Source organism: Drosophila guanche, unplaced genomic scaffold (assembly GCF_900245975.1).
Source record: "Drosophila guanche unplaced genomic scaffold, DGUA_6, whole genome shotgun sequence".
In the NCBI taxonomy this organism is placed as follows: Eukaryota; Metazoa; Arthropoda; class Insecta; order Diptera; family Drosophilidae; genus Drosophila; species Drosophila guanche.
The window spans coordinates 4,633,499-4,651,135 of record NW_022995748.1 but is presented as its reverse complement, the minus strand read 5'-3'; the positions used below and the strand labels follow the sequence as shown (position 1 = coordinate 4,651,135).

General features: G+C 41.5%; 2 protein-coding genes across 2 annotated transcripts in view; one reads left to right on the top strand and one right to left on the bottom strand.

Annotated features, from left to right (window-relative positions):
• The window catches only part of LOC117584132 (mucin-2), a 3,950-nt gene extending 3,029 nt beyond the window's left edge, over window positions 1-921 (bottom strand). Inside the window, exons 1-2 of the mRNA XM_034272886.1 lie at window positions 831-921; window positions 3-759 (exon numbers count right to left, since the gene is read on the bottom strand). Coding sequence (XP_034128777.1) covers window positions 3-759; window positions 831-846 — 773 coding nt within the window. The 5' untranslated portion in view covers window positions 847-921. The remainder of the gene's footprint in view (window positions 1-2; window positions 760-830) is intronic.
• The window catches only part of LOC117584131, an 88,209-nt gene that overhangs the window by 26,904 nt on the left and 43,668 nt on the right, over window positions 1-17,637 (top strand). The gene's annotated exons all lie outside the window — the stretch shown is intronic.

Genomic DNA, 17,637 nt, shown 5'->3' with positions numbered 1-17,637 from the left:
TTGTTGTCGTTGTTGTAGTGCTTGTTGTGGTGGTGGTTGTGGTTGTGGTTGTCGTCGTAGGAGTTGTTGTCGAGCAAGTGGTGGTAGTAGTCGTTGTTGTAGTGGTGGTTGTCGTTGTTGTAGTGCTTGTTGTGGTGGTGGTTGTTGTCGTAGGTGTGGTTGTTGTGGGGGTGGTTGTTGTGGTCGTTGTAGTGGTGGTTGTTGTCGTTGGTGTGGTTGTCGAGCAAGTGGTGGTTGTCGTGGTTGTCGTGGTTGTTGTCGTTGTTGTGGTGGTGGTTGTGGTTGTCGTCGTAGGAGTTGTTGTCGAGCAAGTGGTGGTAGTCGTGGTTGTTGTTGTGGTGGTTGTTTTTGTCGTTGTAGTGCTTGTTGTGGTGGTGGTTGTGGTTGTCGTCGTAGGTGTTGTTGTCGAGCAAGTGGTGGTAGTCGTCGTTGTTGTAGTGGTGGTTGTTGTAGTGGTTGTTTTCGTTGTTGTAGTTGTGGTGGTTGTTGTAGTGGTAGTGGTTGGTGTCGTTTCATCCTCACCAGTACATGGAGGCGTTGTTACTATCGGTGGAGGAGGTTCAGTGACCACACAGGGTGGTGGGGTTGTCGTTGCTGCTGCACAGGGAGGCGGAGTTGTCGCTTGGCATGGGGCGGATGCATCCCTAGCATTTCGTCCGAATGCAACTGGGTATGCAGACTCGTCTTGACCGTATAACCTATCCACACTGGCGCCACTGGCGCTGCTTGCAATTACTGCAACAAGCAGCAGAGTTAAGGCTGCAAAAACGAAATGATTTTCATTAATTTACTGCCCTTTTGCTGCACTTTATACTTTGTAGACCATATACCATATATGTTCCGCATGATGACTGTTGGTTTCACGGCTCACGATTCCCAGTTGCGGTTGAAGGTAGATCGATCTATACTGTGATCGTTTCTGGCACCTCCACCCACTATTTATACCATGCAAAAATATCAATTAGCGAAATATTAAATTGTTTTGGGTTCCTTTATTCATTAGTAAAGTAGCAAACAAAGAGTGCCTTATAGATATGACAGATATAGAACAAGATCTGACAAGATATCGCTGCCGTTGTTTTTATCACATCGTCAATGTCTATCAAAATTCCTCTCCCGAAAAGTCTGAAGACTGAACGAAGGCAAACCGTACTTCCGTTTCTTGTTTAAGAACGACTGTTGTCTATTTATAACTAGAAAGCACGTGTATCATGTTTGATATTTCTTATCAAAATGATATTGTTTAAATTATTTGATTCCCAGCCAATGCAGATCTTCTCAGGGAAGTTTGAAATCTTACATAACTCTATTTTACTTTGTATCATTTTCCAAGCAATTTTTTAATTTAATCGGGTAATTACGGTAATTAATCGGGTACAAAAGGGTTGTTAAAAGGTTCACAGGTATCTAGGAAAACGTACTGATAGCTCATAGCATATGGTCCTGTTATGTGGCCACTCGCTTACGCGACATTTCTAGCAACGAATGTTGCCCAGGTTGGAATAGGTTGGTGTTAAAAGAAACAAAAGCTGCCCTAATAAATACGTATTTCGTTGGAAACTTTGCTAATTTGTTGTTCCACACAAAGGAAACGCACAAATGATGATGGCTGGTCAATGGCAGAGGGTCAAAGGCTGGTTTGAATGGACCTTAACGCACAGTCCACAACCCTCCTGCAGCGGCGGTTTTAGCCCAACAAACACAAAATTGATGGTAAGAACTGAAGCTTATCTGAGCCATCATACTCTGGCCATTGCAAAGGACGTGGGACGGGCGTCTCCTCATTATGTAACCTCTCATAATTCTTTCATTAATGAAATTCCCACACGGCGCATCGCACACATTATGTAAATCTTCCTCAGCGAACAGAACAAGAAAACCACCACAGAAACCTGGAGCCGAAACCCAGCACGATGCTTTGGGATGTTTCAGTTTGAGTCTTCATTTTTGGTTGAGCCTCCTTTTCCATCCTTGTCAACTAATTTCAGGGTTGCCTGTCATGTTCTTTAAGACTGTTTTAATTTTCATTCGTTTTTTGTGAGCTCCTCTCTGGCTTTTACTTTCCTTTCGTTCTGGCCAAAAACCCAAATATGAAGAAAACTACCTGTTCACAAAAAAAAAAACAGAAAGAAACCCACACACACGGCAGCACCAGCAGCCGCCAGGGAGCATACGAATACGAAAGTCAAGCGAACTGTCGAGCTGCTGCCAGCCAAAACAACGCCCCAGCGTGCACAGTGGTTCAACAGTGGGATTATATAATTATGCGCAATTAAGGGTTAATAAGGATGCACTTTTTGAAGGTTAGTTTCTGCCAAAAAGAAAGTTACAAATAAAATGTGGAATTGTATGTATATTCCTCCTCTATTTTATATGCTCTTTCTTCATTATATCTGTAGACTTTTAACCACTATGCAGATACATTTGTCTTTGCGACTCTCGCTCATGCTCTTTTCTGGCTTCGCCAGGCTTCGTCCTACGTCTGTCCCCTGGTACACACTGGGTGCCCCGGCTGCTTCTGGGCCTGTTTCGCTGTGTGTCTCCTCGTTGCCGTGCCGTGTCGTGCCTTGCCTGTGGTGGCTGCTTTTAAATACCCTTTACCTTGGCCATATTAATGCGGCTCCCACTGTTACTTGTCCCCCGTGTTGTTGCTGTTGTACTTCTCATGTAGTTTGGTTGTCATTTGGCAGCGCCCGCTGTTTAGTGTCCAACATGAGGGCCGTTGGTGTCAGGCGACGCTGCCTGCCACAGCCACTGCCACAGCCACTGCCACTGCCTCTGAGAGATGCTGGAAACCCAAGGAGAAAGGGGGATCTCTGTCCTCTGTCCCTGGGTATTGGTATCCCCGCCTTTGGTTTTTGGGATTCAGGTTCAGGAGGCGACAGTTGTTGAAATTAAATGCTCACATGTGGGTTTTTGTCTTCAAGAGAAGACAAAAAAAATGCAGAAAAAAACGAATACGAAAGAACACAGGAATGAGTGGGGGGGAAAAGGTAACACTGGAGGCAGCACACACAGAAGGGATTGGCCCCAAAAACAATAAATGCTGCTCCCAGTCTCAGGTCTAGGGGCGAGTGCCAAAACATACTTATATGAACATACAATATATGTTCGAGTATCTTTCAAGAATTAAACGAAAGAAGATGCTTTCATTTCTCTCTGTATTGGCTGCCCCAATAAAGCTTAAAGCAAGGATTGCTGCGAGGGAAGTTTATTTAATTTGCTCCAGCTTAGGATATGAAAATGTTGAAAAAGTCTTTATGTGTCAAAGTGTGAATATTTTATTTGATATAATTTAATCATATTTTTAGCCAATAAATTTACAAATTCGTCTCCACCAAAAGAATATAAAAACTAAATTGTATTAAGAATAAAAGTATTTACTGGTATGTTTTTTAAACTTCTATAGCACATCTCTCTCCCTCTCCATAACTCTGTTTCTCTGGTGACTTCCCCCAACTCCAGAATCAAATCAAAAGCAACTTTTATATGCTGTATTGCTGCCGATTCGGATGTTGCTGTTGATGTGGATGTTGATGTGAATGTGAATGTGAATGTGGATGTTGCCAGGCTCTTTACAATTCGGGGCCAGGCACTTCATTTGCTCCGCTCTTCGACTTCGACTTCCACTTGGACTTGGACTTCTTCTTCAAGTTTCGTCCACTCCTCCTACTCCTCCAACTGCTTTGGGTTGTCTTCTCGTTCTGCTGCATTTATGGCTGCATTTACTTTTTAATTTCATTTGCTGTTGTTGCGGCTGCTGCCATTGCCTTTGCCGTTGCCGTTGCACTCCTTTTTCGATTTCAAGTGGAGTCAATTTCTTATGTCATGACAAGATACATACTTCAATATACACACAAAATGTATCTCCGGGAGTATGGGGCAGAACTTAAAGCTCAAGTCAAAATAAAAGTGTAGAAAAATAAACAGTAACGGGTATCGAAACTTGAATACCCTAAAAAAATAGTTGTTTAAATGTAAATGATTTGTAATATTTATGATAAAAATGTTCATAAAGTGGCAAATATATTATTGCAATCCACACCCCGAAATCATCATATCCTTCAGATAGTGTATTCCAAAAACAAAAGATGCCAGACCGGCAGCAGCTTTGGTTGTTGTTATTGGATCCACGTCACTTCGCAAGTTGTCGCCTTTCTGAGTATAAGGCAGAATTTTTCGGTGTCTGCTCGCCAGTTTGCCTGCCTGCCATTTGTGCCTAAATATCTTTACTTATTTTGGGACATACTTGATTGAAGTATTTATGAGATTTCAGGCATTTGTGTAATTTTCCTTTGAGCTTTAAGTTACTTTGGAGTCGCATTTTTGTTGTCCCATCAAAATGTTCACAAGATTCGGCAGCAAGCATGAAAAAAAGAGTTAAATGTAGGAACTACAGACAATTTATATATTTACATATGCATGTCGGTTCTCTCTCTCTTCGCTCCATGTTTGTCAGATGAAAAGATATGTCTTTACATGTTTTAATTTTCTTGGAAATTGTTGTTCAAGTCGAAACCGAAAACCCCAAACACTTTACCACACGGGGATACCGAGGAGACACAGAGAGAGGCCCAAGCAGACTCTCAACTCAAGATATTTCTTGGTGCCTTCTACGTATTTTTTCTGTTCTTGTTTTTGTTTTTGTTTTTCGTAGTTTATTTTTTGTTTTTAAGTGAAATGTTAAACCTTTTGACAGCGGTAGTTTTCTTATTTAATTTATTTTATTTGCGGTATTTACTCTCGTCTCTGGCCCACGTCCCACCCGTTCCCTTATTCCTCTTCATTCTTTGGAATTCAATTTTGGCTTTTTGTTTAGAGTGTTCTGCTTCCTCGCACTACGCTCTCCTTCTGTCTGCCAGACCTGTCCTTCTCAGCGTATTTTAATGTCAAACAATTGACATGCTTGAGCTTAAGCCTCTCTCGCTCTATCTCTGGCTCTTTTCAAGTGTATTAGTGTGTGTGCGGATCTCTGGCTCCTCTTTTGGGGTTTTTGTGGCCAATAATTAAGGCTGACAATTTGGCCAAAAACAGAGCCAGAGACAGAGCAGATATAGAGCGAGTAAGCATTTGGTTTAAAATTGTTAAATTTTTCTTGGCAGTTCTGGTGGTTTTTCTCTTAACCAAACGAGAGATGGGAATTTAGACAAAATGTTGTGTTAATTTGTATTGCCACTTGGAAGTAAACAGAGAAATTTATTCCCAGAAATAGTGTAGATTTTGCGTATTTTCTGCTACCTTTTGGTTGGCATTTTGGTTATCAGAATTATTTTATCTTTCCATATATTCCCCATTTATTTATAGACTCTTTAGCCCCAATATCATTTAATTTCGATATATTTCAACGCATTCCCCAATCGACATTCCTCTCCCGGGTATTTTTAACAATTTGTGGCCATAGAAAAATTCCTGAAATTCCCATAGCAATTAATCCCTATTACTCGTGGCAGATACTTATGAAACTCTAAACCAAAACTCTGTCTCTCTCTCTCTCTCTCTCTGTCTCAAACACTTTCCACACTCGGATTCATTTGTCTTTAACTTGAGCTAAAGTTAGTTCTTAGTTCTTGTTGCCTGTTTTTAAACTTTTGATTAGAACAATTGCTCAAGTTTCAAAATTCCACGGGGAGCAACGAGGGACACCACAAGAAGATTGGGAATTGGGGAACTATCTTGAAAATTACAAATACTTTTGTATTTTGTTCTCGAATCAATGCCCCCTGCCCTGCCTTTAGAACTTTCTTCTGCTCTTTCTTCTACCTCTCATTTCTCAAGCTCAAAATGACGAAACGCGCAACTTGGATTATTAATTACAATGAGCCCTGAGACGACTCGAGAGTGTCTGTGTAGCTGTGCCGCCTCACGGGCATTCGTATCCGAAATCGAATACGAGAAAAAGTCATCCCACAGAACAGAAGCAGCGGGAGCGGGATCGGGAGCTGCAGCCGCATTCTCCTCCACTGGTGACTGTGCGACAATTTTGACTTTTATAAATATTTTGACTTGTTTTTGTATCTGACAGATTCCTACGGTTCCATCACCTCCTACTCCTCCTCCTCTTTGCCTCTCTCTGCTCTCTTCAGTTTCTTCTCCTGATTTCGATTCTGATGATGCTGCTGCTGCTGCTGCTGTTGCTGCCGGCGGCATATCTGTGACAAAACATCATTCAATGTGTGCAATGATTGATGATGCAACTCAAAAGCAACTTGTACTCAATTTTCACTGCCCCGCTGAGCCGGTGGAACGTGGGGCTTACACACACACACACATACAGCGACATAACTTACCGGGCATGACAAAATGTCACAAATATTCTACAAGCAATTTGTTTAAATATCGCATAAAAAAGAAACGAAAAGACAACCAGAACCTGAAGCTGAGGCTGGCGATGGTGCTAAGGCAGCGGGGGGTGGGGGTGGAGAGAGAGCGCATCACAAAAGTTGAAGTCGAAGTGTGGAATATTCTAAATATTTTTAATGGGAGATTCGTTTAAGGGAAACTAAAAAAAAGTTATATTTTCTCTGAAATTTGAATGTATTCATTTGTATTAATATAATATTCAAATATTATTTTACCAAGTTTCCTCAATATTGTTGCTATTTTTATAAAATTCAAAGAGTTATTCCCACAAAAATGCCGCTTCATAGGGTATGATGAAACGAAAAGGCAATTGCGTGTTGCTGCAGTCCAGTCTTTAGACTAAGCTCGGACACGAGGGTAGCCGGGAGAACGTATGAATGCAGGAAGGAAGAGCTAGAGCTAGAAGTCTAGAGCTCGAGCTGCTGCTGGCAGAGAAGTGGTGGATCAAGAGTTGGTGCTACCACTATGGAGGCGACAGTGATGGAGCCACAAAAAGGCGCGCAGCCGTGCGGCAATTAATATGTGAGCAAGATGCAACCATTGCCATTACCATGTGCCTTCAACTTGAACACAAAATAGTTAACTAAAAGCCAGGCCAAGGCAGGGAGTAGCCATCCAGATGGGGAGCCAGCCGCATCCAGGAATGATTGCAAGACCGGAGGAGTAAAGTGGAGTGGAGTCGGAGTTGGAGTTTCAGTCTCGAAGCTGGCAACGGCAACAGCTACATGATGTGCAATTACAAGGCGGGCTTGCAACATCCAGCAACAAAGCAACATAAGTGCACAGTGTCTGCCCCCTGCCTCCCAGCCACCAGCCACAATCCCTGCACTGCCTCAGAATCAGTGGAGGGAACGGAGCAGCAGCAGGCGAAGCAAAAAAATATTGCATCTTCTCAAGCATTTAATCTTCTTTGCGCCTTTTTTAACCTTTTATTATTATGCCTTCAACGTGCAAACGTTTTGCTACGCTTTATACTCGCATGTGCCTCCGTTCCCTCATGCCTCATGCCGTCTCTCCTCAGTCTTCAGCCTTCCGTTTTCGGGGCGCACTTACTCACACGCCACCAGAACGAACCCCAGTCCTATAGCAGCGGTATGGGTCCTCCCTGTAGGAGGAGACCCAAAAGCCCAAGTGGAATTCCAGCTTCTGGCTTTTGTTGTTAATAATTTCTTTTCTCTTGCACGGCCAGTCAGGCCATGGTAGGGCTTTTGCAATTAGAATGCGTGTTAAGTGCACAAAGATACAATGATACAAAAGAAGATACATTTCATGCGGGGCGGAATAGGATATGGATGTGCGGGGTACAGGAACTCAACCTTTAGCTTGAGAGATTGGGGTGCCTGCCACAGGAAGGTCTAAGTGAAGTCAGGGATCTAATATACTCTAGCCAGGAATGGCAAACCCGTTACGATTGGTTGCTTGAGGAAATATTGCAGTTCCACGATGGTTTTTCCGGTTTTTCAATCCTAAATCTTGAGATTGGTTCAAAAATTAAATTTTTCTATTTAAAATAGTCTTTCCTTAATCAAACACTTTTTCTACAATTTGAATGGGTTCCAAAGGCTCAAAAAACCTTACAATGGAACCCTTATTAACGTCTGGGACCCTTTCTTTTAACGCCAAAACCCTTGAGTTGGGTTCAGAGACAATAGTCGGTTTTCATTCAACACTTTTTTCTTTCATTTTGTATAATTTTTGCATACAAACACGAAAATGCTGGCCCATAAATCTCAAGACAATTACATTTAATTAATTTTTCAATACAAAGTCCAGCTACTCCCCCAAAGAAAAATGTCTCTAAACTGCGAATATACTGGGATGGAAAAAGCAACCCTCTCTATCAAAATTGTTTACACATCCCGGGTACCAGGTTCTACTTAAGCCGCTGATTGGAATGTTTTTTTGTTCATGGCGTGGTTGGAAAAATCCTCTCTCTTGCCCATAGAGAGCGAGAGAGAGAGAGGGTTTAGCAAATAGAAAAAACCGGTGCAGCATTGGGAGGATTTTCAATTAGATAGCTCTTTCGGTACGCTTGTTATTTCGATAGCATGGCCCTTGTTATTTCCATTGATGGAACTGCTCTGCCCTGCCCAGGGATTGTCTGATTGTTTAGGTTTCGTGTCTCTTGGGGGTTGCGGTTTATTTCAGCAATTTGTCTAAGTGAAATTTGCATTAATCCTATGCAGATCTCTGCTTCTCTCCACTTTTTTCGCTCTCTTGTATCTGTATCCCGTTATTAAGTTCCATTCAGGCGGCATTAATTCGCAGACACAAAACTTTAAGCCTCTTCTAAAATGGCAAAAATGCAGCTTAGGGGTTGGAATATTAATTGTTAAATTGTTGGTTAAAGATAACATATGGTTTTATAGTGGTTGGATTTAATCAGGTGATGCAGAAAGATTGAAGTGGAATTTTGGAGATTTTTTATTGAAGAGGGAACATTGCAATTGGATTAAAAGTGAAAAAGAACTGGAAATTGGGGTGCGAAATGGGAGAAATAACTAATCAAAGTTAGGGAATATTAAGAGTGAATATGAAGAGCAACAATTAATAGTAAATTCGTATAACCACTAGCTTCAACACGACATTTATTTACTTTCCCAGCCTTCTCCACTCTCCTCCGAGCCAGTCTTCTTATAAAACGCTCAGCAGACAAATTCCCTTGTCTCAAAATCACACACAAATAGCTTCATTAGCATACATTTCCAGCATTCACACCTACACTCGAAACAACCTCCATTCAGAAGAGATCACTCTCAGCTTCCGTGCATGCCAGTAAAACTTTCAGCGGCTCTCACCCACACATGGTCATAAGTATGACTGATATAGAGTGTGTTTGTGTGTGTGTGTGTGTGTGTGTGTGTGGGACTGCAACGCACTAAATATGTTAAGCTAAAAAGTGGCTTGACAAAAGCAAAACTACTGTATCTTATAAATACGATTACCTTCAGGGGCACAGGCAAGCATGCAGGCAGGCAGGCAGCTGCCTGCCCTGCTAGTAGAGTCAGAGGAATGCCACGTTATAATTTTACGAAATATTTTCATGAAAAAAGCATCTACTGAAAAATGCATTAAGTGCAACAGCAGCGGCGGCGGCGGCCAGGAAGCCATAGGAGTAGGGAAACCTGGACAGAATGAGACTTAAATGGGGAACGGGAGGGCAGTCGCTCCCTACCTGTCTGCGTGTTTGTGTGTGTGTGTGTGTGTGTGTGTTTAAAAAACAAAAACTGGCTTCAGGTTTATGGCAGTGCCAAACAAACAAACCCCAGCTCACACACAAAGTTCTACTTTTGCTGCTCCTGCTTTCATGTTTGTGTTGTACTCTTTAACAGAAAAGAGAGTCTAAAGATTTTTTAAAAGCGGTTTGTGGTTACAGAAGGCATGGGAAGAACTTACAGCCATCTGTTCAATGTCACTTAACACGAAATTGATTCAAAATCAAAGTATTTTCATGGATGGTTAGCTCAACAAATGCTACAAAATAATTCGGGAAGATTAATCCAAATTTTACTTGAAAAATATATATCTTAAAGAGTATTCAAAACTTCGTTTCGTGTGTGTTTTAGCTGCAGCCTATATCTTTTTGGTGGCGAGCTTCTTTTGGCTGTGGCCTGTGCAACATTGCAACGTTGCAACTGCAACTGCGACTGCGCCTTAATTCTGTCCACTCCTCCTAGAGAGACCCAGAGTCGGAGACCCCGAAAGCCCAAGAACAAGACAGTCTGTGGCACACCACCAGACACCAACCACATAGTAAATCTCAGATATATCCGAAAATGCAAGCCTAGATTTGTGTTGGCAAAAACACATTCTGCCATCTGCTAGATACATGCACTCGAATGGTTCTGGGCAAATATTAGAGCTATGTTCGAGTCCGAGCGCTGTTCCTGCGGCTAAAGATTTAATGATTTGCACTTTTATGGAAATAATTTCTACCTCTCTCTCGCTCTATCTCTGGTGCATCCAAGAGGAGTCAGCAGCAACTGCAACATCGGCAGCAGCAGCAGCAGCAGCAGCAGCAGCATTCTGTGCATGGCAGCAATTAAAAATATTTAATTATCGTGAAAAAAGTTGTCCGAACATGCGCAACATTTCTCACATGTCCACACAGATACAGCAAGAGATTGGGCTCCAAACGGTATGGACTCTGCACCAGCAAGAAGCGCTCCTTGGGGGGAGGTGTTGTGGCATTCTGTATTAGAATCTACCGAAAAAAACGTTGTTTGGAGAGCGATTTCCTGTGTGGTTGGTGGTGTTGTGTTTTGTCCAAAACGAGAAAACGGGCCGCAAAAGATACGACTACTTCTTGGGAAACAATTTGGCAGTCAGAAGGCGAGGAACCTCACACATATTTCAACACCGGTCCCCGGGTCCATTCATTCACTTTGAAGATTAGCCGACACGAAACGGGCTTTTGGCCTTTAACCCTCCCCTCTCTGCATATTAAACCTTATAGTAAAGCCAACAATTTATTGATAATTTGGGGAACTCTGAAAACTATGATCCGTGCATAAATTTATGAATGAATCGTTAAAGTTATTAACTTTTTTGCTGCCGCTTCTAGGGTGTGTCTGTGAAGTGTTGATCTTTGTGGGAGATTCCATCTTTTAAAGCAAACTGAAGTTGCAATGAATTTATAGCTTGAAAAGATAGTTCTGATAACATAAATAGCAAAGTCAAGTATGTTAAGAATGTCAAGACTTCCTCGATGCTCGAGTAAACATCTTTCAGGGGAGATCAAATGCCTTGTACAATAAAAAGAGAATCAAACCAGCAGATAGACATTTCCCCACAATCGTAAACCGGAATATGATTAAAATATTTGCCACAAAATGCAACGAATTTAAAACTCGTGCAAAAAAGATATTCTGATTATTATTTATGGCTTATGTTATTATATCATAAAAAGAATCAAAGAATTTAAAAATTACTTCAACGTTTTCTTACGAATCTTTGAGGCAGATACAAATGTTCACAGAGTGAAGAGAAAAGTTATGTGAAAGAATCTAGAAGATACTTTCGAAGTATCTTAAGATCTTTTCAACGTTTTTCTCAAGAATCGTTTGTGGTAGCAAATTGTGTTCCTCTAATGGATACAAGTTTATGGCTTTGCAAAGACTAAGTGAAAGCAATTTATGGATTACATTCATTCGAATTTTACGAGTCTCACAAATCGGAGGAGCTACTGGGAAAATATTGCATTATGCTAGCAAACAAAATATTAAAAAGATTACCTACAGAAAATAAATATATCCCATTTATTGATGATATTCTACCGTATTTCTATCTCTCCATAATCTTCTCCATGTGAAGAAAAAAGAGAGAGGATAGTGTGCTCTCTTTGTGTGCCCGCCCATCACTCACTTGCTAAGCCACTCAGTGAGAGAGCGCCGCATGCTCCTCTTAATGAGTGGAGATTCCTGTCATACTACGATTCATTATCTTTGGATGCCACGTTAGCGCCCTATTACAATGGACCTGTACCCTAGAACCTGGCCCTTGTCCATTCCCATTCTTTGAGTAAAAGCCAACTGTGAAGTGCAATTTGTAATTGTGTCAGACGGCTGACTGGCTGCCTGGGCTCTGTTGGGTGTTTCGAAGGAGTTAAGAGCAATTGCATTGAAAGAGCATTGCTCTGTTTCAATTTAATTAGCCATTAAAATGTCATGCCAACATTTACGTGATGGCAGCCATGGCAGCCGGCCCCATCGATAGGAGTCAATGGGCGATGGTAGGATGCAATTCCCTGGGGTCTACGCCATGGCCCAAAGTATCTCCAGCAGCTCTCTCTCTCTCTCTCTCTCACTCTTCTGTCTGCCAGGAGTGTTGAAGTTGCTGCTGCTGCTGCTGTTGTTGAATGCATTTGGACTTATCCACTTGTATAAATCTCCGCCTGTGTGTGACTCTCACTTCAATTTACTCTTACTGAATGGATGGATGGAATTGACTCTCCAACTGAAAAGCCTGACTTTGACTTGACTTCACTTCACTTTTATTTGTCTTTATCTGTGGAAATGGCTTTGATTCTCTCTCCCTCCACTCCTTAACATTCATCTCCACACACACCATGATATGTGTGCATGTTTGTGTTTGCTTTTCTTTGTTTGTTGTTTGTGAATTTAACTAATTAAGTTTCCATTTCTCTCTCTCTCTCTCTCTATTTGCAGATGTAAGTGTTTGAAACCAGCATTTCGAAGATTTCCCACCCGCACCATTCCCCCAAATCCACAGAAATGCGCTCCAGGCAAAAAGTGTTTGTACCTCTAAAATCCATTTATAATTTATTATTTATCTGATGTGTGTGCTCTTTTGAGTGTCAAGATTTTGTTGGTTTTTCCCCCAACCCTCACAACCGCATTTTATATGTAATTCGTAATTTATGAATTTTGGTTTTTGGCTAAAAATTAATTCCCAGGGAAAATGTGCTGGCAAATTTAGTTTGCTAACTATTTAATTGATGGGCTTTTTAAGTCAAAGATTTGACAGAAAGTTTATCCTTATGAATTTTGCATAAATTATGGCTTTGAATTTGATTTTTGCTGTTTGTGATGACAGTTTTATTTTCTTTGAAAATCAATTAAATAAGCTCTACAGCAGAACCACAATTATCCACAAAATAAGTATCATGCACTACTTAAACAATTTACTTTAATTTTTTAGCTCTCAAGATTCCTGTTAGTTATTTAAAAATGCCTTTCAGTACTTAACATTCCTTTCACGCGGCTAATCCAGTTCTTCAACAGAGAATTTCCTGCAACATCTCTGCAATTTCCAGTTCGATCTAATTTTTCTCTTTTTTATCCACTAATTTCTTCTATATTTTTCCTCATTCAACAAGCGACAAGCACTCAGGCAACGAAGCGAAGATGCAATTAAGTTTCTCACATATCCATCCAATCAACATTCAACACACTCTCACTCTCCCTCTCTCTCTGGAGGATTTTACATCCATTTACGAGTGTGGCTCATGAACGGCAATCATTTGAGTTTCGCATTTAATTGAATGATTGAATGCATGTTGCCACTAAATAGAGTATATAGTCTATATAAATCCCCTCTTTTGATATTTTCCGCGCTCCAAATCACAAACACATACACCAAAATTTAATTAAAATCAAACTCGAAAGCAACATTCGGATTATGTCTGTTTCTATTTATTTATTATTGATTTGTGCAATAAATTAAGTGGGTAAAAAAACTGCAACCGAATGGAGGCGCTTCTTCTCTTCTATCCTGGGTGTTCTGTTTATGTGTATAAATTTCCTTGATTTATTGATTTTGGCACGGCAAAGGAAAAAACTATTAACAGATACAAAACACATGAACATTTATATTATTGAGCGGCAGATAGGGTTCTACCAGTCGGTGGGATGGGGTGGTGTGGGGTGGGGTGGGGTCTACAACTATGTATACATGTTTATTATTAGCCAAAAGACTCGCCTCCGAGAGATCTGAAGTGGGGCCGGACTGCAATCATAATAAATGTTCATTGAAACCTCTTAAAAATCGCGCAAAATGCAACGCCGCCGCCGCGGCACTACAACAATAAATTTTGAACCACAAACCTGAGATGCAGTAGAGCCAGCCGCCCGCAGCACCTGAGGTACGGTCCGACTCGGTGCCGGAACCCATAAACATTAATAAACTTGTTGCAATCCAAAAGATAATTAGCCAGAGAGAGAGAGACTGAAAGCCACACACATCTCACAAGAAACACACAACAAATTTGCTATTTAGTATAAAGTTTCATTAAAAAATTCAAGAGCCAGAAACTACTCCTCTGTATCTGCAGTTCCTTCTGAGAAGATACAAAAGATACAAAAAAAGAGAGACCTCTCTTTGGGGCTCCATCGCCATCGCCTGCCTGCTGTCGATCATAATTTAACATAAAAATGATTTGATTACTATAATTTCTTTTGTGTTTTGGTATCACCTGGTAAGCTCATTTACTACAACGTCTCTTGAACGCCGCCTATTACTCACACCGGTTCCATCGACAGCACAAGCAAGAGCCCCTGCCAGGGTCCACAGTTTGTGGCATGGATCTGTGGATCTGCCTTGCCTGTGTGTAGACCTCACCGCATGCCGCCGCATGCAGCGTGTGTCGTTTTGTAACATGGAAACAAAACCAGAAAAAAACCCCAAGACTGCACAAATGAAACCCAAATGAAACTGCGGGAAGGCAACACGGGAGAGTGAGTGAGCCCCATGAAAACTTGAGGCGCAAAACCCGTTCCGCTGTGCGGTGTGTGCAGCAACAGGGTTTCCAATACCAAGACCAAGTCCAAGTCCGCGGCAATAATAGCATCTCTTCGACTTAAGAGTCAAAGACGAAGTATACTTCATCGGTTACTGGTACAAATATCTTGTTTCATGTGTGCGGCTGGACGTTAATAGCAGACCTCGGTACCATTGTCCCGAAAGCCTGGACCTGGACCTGAAGCTGGAGCTGGACCTGGGACGTGGAATGGTATCCCTGCTCCCCTCCTACCTTTTCCTTTGTGCCGCTTGCATATTCTGCTGGGAGCTAAAGCTGAAGCTGGAGCGCCGTGCCACAGCGTCCACAGAGAGGCAACTCATTCTTCTGCAGCTCCTTTTGCAGCATTTCATCATTCATGCACATTATTATAGCCTCTTTGCTTTGGTTTCGGTTGTTCTTTCTTTCTTCAAGAAAAGAATACTCTTTATTTTTGGATGTTCCGGGAAGAGTATTGTATGGATTCGGGGAAACATTATTGGGTTTCGACTAGTTAAAGTTAGCGAATTATGGTTTGACCATGTTTAGTTTGAAAGACTCAAAAACAATGGCAGATGAATAAGAAGTCTTACAAATATAATTCGAAACGTTGCCTTGATATTTCCACCGACTGTCCCATTCGATTTCAGAGAAATTCCCATATGATGTTTTCAGTCACGCTTAAACGTAGTTAATTCATTCTTAATTCTTTACCGTTCTACTGAAGTGGGATTTCTTCTTACACTCCTCTTCCTGCTCCTTGTCCCTTCACATTCTTTAACTTTCATAGAGTATGCTCAATTCGCTCTTGCTGGAAATTAGCATTCCCCTCTGTCTTTTTTCTGCACTTCACAGTGCTGCTTTTGTTGTTGTTGCTGCTGCTGCGTATCGCATTGGCCGGCCGTCGCGTCTTAGAAGCGGCGGAGATTGAGTTACATTGCTGTTGGATTATTATCAACTGCATTATCTGCCTGTACTTCTTTCGCTTCGCGCTTCGCCTCTTCATCTCACTTTGCTCGTCTCTCTCTCGCGTTCCCTCCAGCAGCAGCGGCGGCTCTTGTGGCGAGAGAGAGAGAAGGAGAGAAAAGCATCCAAATAAAAATTCGTTACGCTGCCGCAGCGTTTACTCAAGTGAAGAGATTCGCGGGTTTTGCTTTGGATTCGGTTTTTGTTATTTTCGTTCCCTCTGTTTTTAGGGATTGCGCTTTTTTTCTGTCTTTAATGATACCTCCGCGCTCACTCATTTCCCTCTTCTTTTCCCCTCTGCCTGTTGTAGTTTTTGTTGTTGTGTGCTGTTATTCAAGTGCCTTTTGGTGCCGCTGTAATTTGTTGTTCATTTTCGGTGGTACCGTATGGAGTAGGGTATGATGTTTGAACTGGAAAGAAGTCACGAAGTCAGTATAAGTTATTAATATTAACGATTTATCCAAGAGTACTCCAGATATTAAGCAGAAACAAAGAGTTTGTAAAATATTCTCTCCAAGAAATAACTCCTCAAGGGTATTCCAAGCATCGAATCACAAAAATTCAGGAATTTATCATTCTTCTCTCTTCATTTTTTAAAGGAAGTAACGGACGCATGCTTGTTTCATACGTTTTTGAGGGCAACAATTGTGTAAAATTATGAGCCCTGTCCACATTTACCATTTGGCATGGGTTCCAGCAGAGCCAGGCAGAAGCAGCAGCAGCAGCAGCAGCATATCCCAGTGACCGTTCTCTGGTCTTTTGTTTCATTTTGTGGGGGGCATAAACCATAAACTGGAGTAGGTGTCGTCGTTAAGTTTTGATGTGCCACATTAAACTAGACAGCGCAAAAGAGAAGACTCCCCGCCAGAGCCGCTATGATCTGTGTTGATGGGTTAACCCGCTAGAGTTGATTTTCTGTTTTGGGTGGACGCCACTGCCACAGCGATGGCCACCCCCCCATTGAGCAGTTTATGTGTTGCAGATGAATGAGGGCTACTACAACTCGTAAAGCGCGCGTGAAGGCCTACCCCAGGCTAGGCCCCACCGTGCTCTAATGGGGAAATCTGTTTTTTGCAGCATATTCGGCATAAAAGTCAGCATCTCTCACTCTCTCTCTGATTTGTAACTCTATCTGGCTTTTATTGATTTCTATTTTGGCATTAAATTTGAGTGAAAGACAAACAGGAAAGAGTTGAAGTTCCCAATAGAAACTCGTAGATACTAAGGTTTATCTTAAAGATATCGCATGATATTTTTGGGCAACAAATAAACTGAATGCTCGTTCGGAAAGGCATAAATTTCAAGTCCACTTGTGAATCGTGATTGAACGATTTTCATTTTATGGCAAAGCAAAGTTTATCAAGTTAACTTTTATGTGGAAAATATTTGGAGTAATGGGAAATAACCAGTCTTCAAGCAAAAAGCAGTAAAAAGCAATAAAGATCAGTTTTTATGAACTCATTTTGAAGGTTTTAATAGAGAGACTTAAGATTTATGGAAAGGAAAGGTAATTAGAAATGAAAGAATTTTGCAGGCACTTATCTTAACTAGTCCATGAAGACTATCTATAAATATTTCTCAAGCATATCGTACGTGTATCTACTCTTACATAAAGAATGTACACACATCATTTTGTACTGCTGACCCTCCAGCTGTGACTCTAATGTGTGACTGCCCCCAGAAACTAGGTCACATAGCTGATGTCTGCCGTTTTTTTTTTCAGCGCTCAAAGTTTTAAATCATATTTAAAATTACACTCCAGCGCATAGATCCCCAACTGTTTTCCACTTCTATTTTATATTCTCTTCTGCTCTGTTCTGTTCCGCTGGCAACCGCAGAAGAAGACCTAGAAAATGAACGAGTATAACCGCAGAAGAGAGGAAGAAGAAAAACCTCTCGATTGCGATGGCAAATGTTCTAGGAAACTATAAAAGACAATAGGCGGCAATATGCCAACCATCGAGAGCGAGCAGCACTGCTTTTTGTGGTTTCTTTATTTTTTCTTATAGCTGGAGAAGGAGAAGCCTGTTGGCTTTCATGGCGTGGGCCTAAGTCAACAACAAAGAAGGAGGCAG